The 4,912-nt window shown below is 33.6% G+C and overlaps 1 protein-coding gene across 1 annotated transcript; it reads right to left on the reverse strand.

The window, feature by feature from the left end:
* Nucleotides 1-1,291: 1,291 nt before the first annotated feature.
* LOC107806178 (cytochrome P450 71AU50-like) lies at nucleotides 1,292-3,540 on the reverse strand. The gene is made up of 2 exons (XM_016630293.2): nucleotides 2,582-3,540; nucleotides 1,292-2,073 (listed from the first exon to the last, which is right to left on the reverse strand). The coding sequence occupies exons 1-2, from the start codon at nucleotides 3,452-3,454 to the stop codon at nucleotides 1,459-1,461; spliced, it is 1,488 nt and encodes a 495-aa protein (XP_016485779.1). The 5' UTR covers nucleotides 3,455-3,540; the 3' UTR covers nucleotides 1,292-1,458.
* Between the last annotated feature and the right edge of the window lie 1,372 nt (nucleotides 3,541-4,912).

A 4,912-nucleotide genomic window follows, 5' to 3' on the forward strand; every position in this document is an offset into this window, starting at 1 on the left:
AAATCCATGAAATAAGAGATTAATTATTTTGAACTGAAACAAGAGAGCAATAAGCTCTCGTAGCTTAGTTGGTTAGAGCGCTTGCTTAGTTAGTGGAGGTCTTGAATACAACTCTCCACAAGAACATTTTATTTTTCTTTCACTTTCGTTGTATTCGTTGCAGGAACAAATAAAACATATACTTGTTGTATCATTTGTATAACCACATCAACTCTTGTAGCTTTGTTGGTTAGAGTGCTTGCTTAGTTAGTGGAGGTCTTGAGTACAACTCTCCACAAGAACATTTTATTTTTTTGTATTTCGCCTTCGTTGTATTCGTTGCAGGAAGAAATACAGTCGATACATGTGGTATCATCTGTATAACAACAACAACAACCCAGCGAAAATCCCACAAGTGGGGTCTGGGGACGGTAGGGTGTACGCAGCCTTTCTCCTACCATGGGAGAGCAGAGAGACTGTTTCTAATAGACTCTCGGCTAAAGAAGATGGATGTTGTATCGTTTGTATATACCCTTATATTTCGCCTTGGTTACAGTTGATACATATTGTATTCGTTGCACGAATGAATACGATTGCACGAACGAATACAGTTAATACACATTGTATTCTTCGCGCGAATGAATACAGTTGACACAGGTTGCATTCGTTGCACGTTTGAATACAAGTGATACAATTTAGTAACAATTGAATAGTAGCTACTAATGGTAATTTGCTTGTTTTCCGAAGTTCTTAGTACAAAACAAAGGGGAATGAAGTGTATTAGAACAGAATTCATGGAGAAGGATATTTGAAAAGTTGTTAGTTATAGGTTTTCCACAGTAGCGAAGTAATGAATAATTAAAACCTCAGACTTTCACTTTCAAATATTCTCAATCAAACCATCTTAGTATATTAGGACTCTCAAGTAGAAAATCAAAAGGTAAATTGCAGTTTTAGTCTCTAAAAAATCGATAAATTAATATCTGGTTAAGCACATTTAATCTTCATTTCATTGAAATGTGCACTTTTGATCGTTCTACTAGTAGATCTTCACAATTTAACGAATTATTAACTGTCGGATATTTAATTACACACGTACTCTGTTAAATTTGTATTGTTACTTTATATTTGATGGTATTTAGTTCTAAAATAATCTTAATATGACATACTTCCTAAACAAAAAAACACATATCTTAGATAATTCAAGGTTAAAATATTTTTAGGTCTACTATCACAAAAACCAAAATCAGAATTTACCAATAATTTAGGGATCAAAACATAAGTAAAAACAGCCAAACAGCAATCACTAACATTTGCTTGAAAGAATGCCTTATTTAACATGTAATAACATCCAAACAGCAACCAAATTGACTGCATATAATAAGTATTATAGTTATCCGTATAACAGCATCCAAACAGCAGCCAAACATGCTTGAAAGGATGCCTTATTTAACATGTAATAGAAAAGGATTACTTAAATCAGTTATAGTGAAGTCTATATGTAGGAACTGCCATCAGATGCTTGGCTCTATAAGTCACTAACCCAAATTGCTCACTCATGTCCAATTCACTAGGCTGCATACCATTTGGAAGTTCCCAATCAAAGCAGTGCACCAATTGCGCGACCACAAGGCGAACAATTATGATCCCCAACTGCATACCAGGACAACTTCTTCTACCAGAGCCAAATGGTAGAAGTTGAAAGTCGTGTCCACGAAGATCTACATTACTCTCAACAAATCTTTCTGGGAAAAACTTGTCTGGTTCAGGCCAGGCATTAGAATCCCTTTGAGCTGCATATACGTTCACAATGATTCGCGATCCCTTTTGTACGAAGAAGCCATCGACCACGCAGTCTTCTATGGACTCATGATTCAGTAATGGTGCAACTGAATGCAGCCTCAGGGCTTCTTTTATTACCATGTCTAAGTACTTTAAATTCTCTAAATCTGATTCTTCTACCATTCTGTCCAGGCCTACAACTTCTTCTAACTCTTTTTGTAGTTTCTTCATCACTTGAGGATGCCGAAGTAGCTCACTGAGTATCCATTCTACTGATGTTGCTGAAGTGTCCATTGACGCCGTAAGCATGTCCTGTGCACAAATTTGTTCCCAAAAATATGAATTAAGCAATTAAATTTGTAATGACGATCAATGACAGAGCTAGGATTTTCACTAAAAGGTGTCAAAATATAATGAAATAAATACACGAAGAAATCAAGGGGAGTTAATATATATTAACACATATATTTTAGGAAAAATTACGTAGCTACACAATATGATTTTCTGGACGAAGATGTGTCTCACAACCCTTTGGATAAGGAGGCTCCGCTTCTGATGACCGACAAACAACAACAATTACTACTACATCTCAATTCCAAACAAGTTAAGGTTAGTCATATGAATGCTCCGCTTAGGTTGCTCACACTGCAAGCAGCAGGTTGACAGCCAATATAAAACTAGTCAATGTATGACGAATCTTCATAGTACATAAAACTAAAGTTTTAACAATACTAAAAATTTCTATACACATTTTTCAAATGCAAGCATCTGTTTGTAAATTAATCACCAACTAAATATTTGAATCAATGAAATTACATACCAATAGAATAGCTTTGACATGGCGACGATCAAACTCGAATCCAGCTTCACCAGATTGCATAATGGCCATCATGGTATCTACAAAATCCTCAGTTTCCCTCTGTTCCTTAGACTGAACATGTTCTTCAATAATCTTCTCAAGAAACTCATCAAAAAACTTTGAAAGAGCCTTTAGCCTACCAGTAAGTCCCTGAAGGTCTAAAACACCAAGATAAGGAAAGAAATCACCAAGATTTGGTGTTACAGCTAGATGTGCAACTTCTTGAACTATAGATTTAAAACCCCTTTTGTCCAAATCTTCATCCATAAACTTTTTACCAAAAACCATTAAACAACTCAAGTTTGCATTCAAGGATGAAACTTTAGCACTAAGATCAACAGCAACACCATCTTGAGCAGCCTGTTTGATTGATTTAACCAAAATGTAAACTTCTTCCTTTCTTGAAGATTGATATGAATTAACCTTTTGACTAGTCAGAAGTTGCAAAGTACATAATTTTCTCATGTTCCTCCAATAAGATCCATATTTGGAGAAAATCAAGTTTCTTTGGCCATAACTTATATATTGAGAGGCCTCGTTATGAGGTCTACTAGCAAATACATGATCATAAGTCTTGAGGACTTTTTCAACTGTCTCAGGGGAAGAAACAATAATTGTTGGTACCAACCCAAGTCGCAAGTACATAAAAGGGCCATATTTCTTGGCTAATTTGTACAAATCTTGGTGTGCATTTTTACCTATTAAGTGGAGGTGTCCCAAAATTGGAATTCCTATTGGACCTGGTGGAAGTTTTTTCCTGTTTTTGATGTTTAGCAACTTATGGAACATGTATATGACTAGAGCTAGTATAAGTGTAGTCCATATTAAAGCCATGATTGGGACTTGGGAGCTCTAATAGCTGACTTTGGTTATAGAATATAGTCCCTTAAGCTTCAATATAGATAATGTCATTATAAAGGAACCCCCTTGCTTCAAGATAGAGAATGCAAGTATAAATCAATTGTACTTGCCCGCCAAGGTTGACCGAGTTGGTTGGGCGAGTGGTTTCCCACATGACAGATTTGAGATCGATTCCCCTCACCAACCACCTCCTGAGTCACAGCTCGTCTCACCGGGTGTGCCTAGTACGGTTTATATCTCTTGTATGGTTTGCAAGCGGCTGCGGGTTTCCGTGGAAATTTTCAAAAAGAAAAAACTCAATTGTACTTGCTGGATTTTCCTAAAAAAAGAAAAAAAATAATATCCTCCTATCTCTCTGACCAATTTTGGAATAAGAGATTAAACTCTTATATCAAGATAGTAAAATGCATTCTTCGAGTCCATATTATTGTCTTTTAGTAAGTTTTTAATCAACTCCTTAAGAAATAAATTTAATAGTTATAATATTTCACCAAAGGAGTAAGGTCTGCGTGTACACTATCCTTCCAGACCTCACTTTAAAAAATTAAAAATAATTTTTAATTTCTTAAAATATCAAATAATTTTAAGCAGATTCAATTTATCAGAATGTTAGTTGAATTCTTCTAATTTGAAATTTATTTATTTCGGAAAAGGGAAAGTGGCAAATTTATTTTGGAAATAGAGAAATATATCTAAAGAGGGGAGGCTCTAAAGTCTTGGCCAGTAAGACCATTTTCTTAGGCCTCGAAAATTTGAAGGCCCAAATTTACTTTAAACTCTTATTGTTATTATTACTACTATATAATATATAATTTATATTAATAATTATTATACAGAAAAGTGTTACAATATATTTTTTAATTTTTTGATTGAGATTATTTTATACCAATAAGTTCATAAATTATGATAACTTCTTCACTCATTAATTAGTATATTTGCTTCACTCTTCAATTTTAATTTTATCCTTTTTATATAGGAATTAAGTTATATATATCGATAATATAATGAATTTCTTTTACAATCTTCTCTGAAACTGCATGAACACAAAAGTATTTATGCACCGCTTTTCGTTTAGTGTAATTCAACATATTATATTAGGTTATTCATAATTTATTTTAGATATTCACCAATAAGCACTACTAATTAATAGAATAAACTACGATTATCGTTTAAATTGATCAGAAGGAGTAAACATTTTTGCCACCGTCAATGCTCAAAACTTAAGCTTTTATATAATGTACATTTATTTCTTTTTCTTGATTGTGATGATAGCCAAATCAAAATTTTCACTTTGAGTTCTAGACCTCAACATCTGATAATCCACCACTTTATTCTTTGTACTCTTCTTCCTAGTTTTTTTTAATTTACTATTTTTTGTCTTAAATGATTAATTTGTTATTTAGAAAGCAAAATTTGTTGTTAGTGTAAAAA

Source organism: Nicotiana tabacum, chromosome 6, assembly GCF_000715075.1.
Source record: "Nicotiana tabacum cultivar K326 chromosome 6, ASM71507v2, whole genome shotgun sequence".
NCBI lineage: Eukaryota > Viridiplantae > Streptophyta > Magnoliopsida > Solanales > Solanaceae > Nicotiana > Nicotiana tabacum.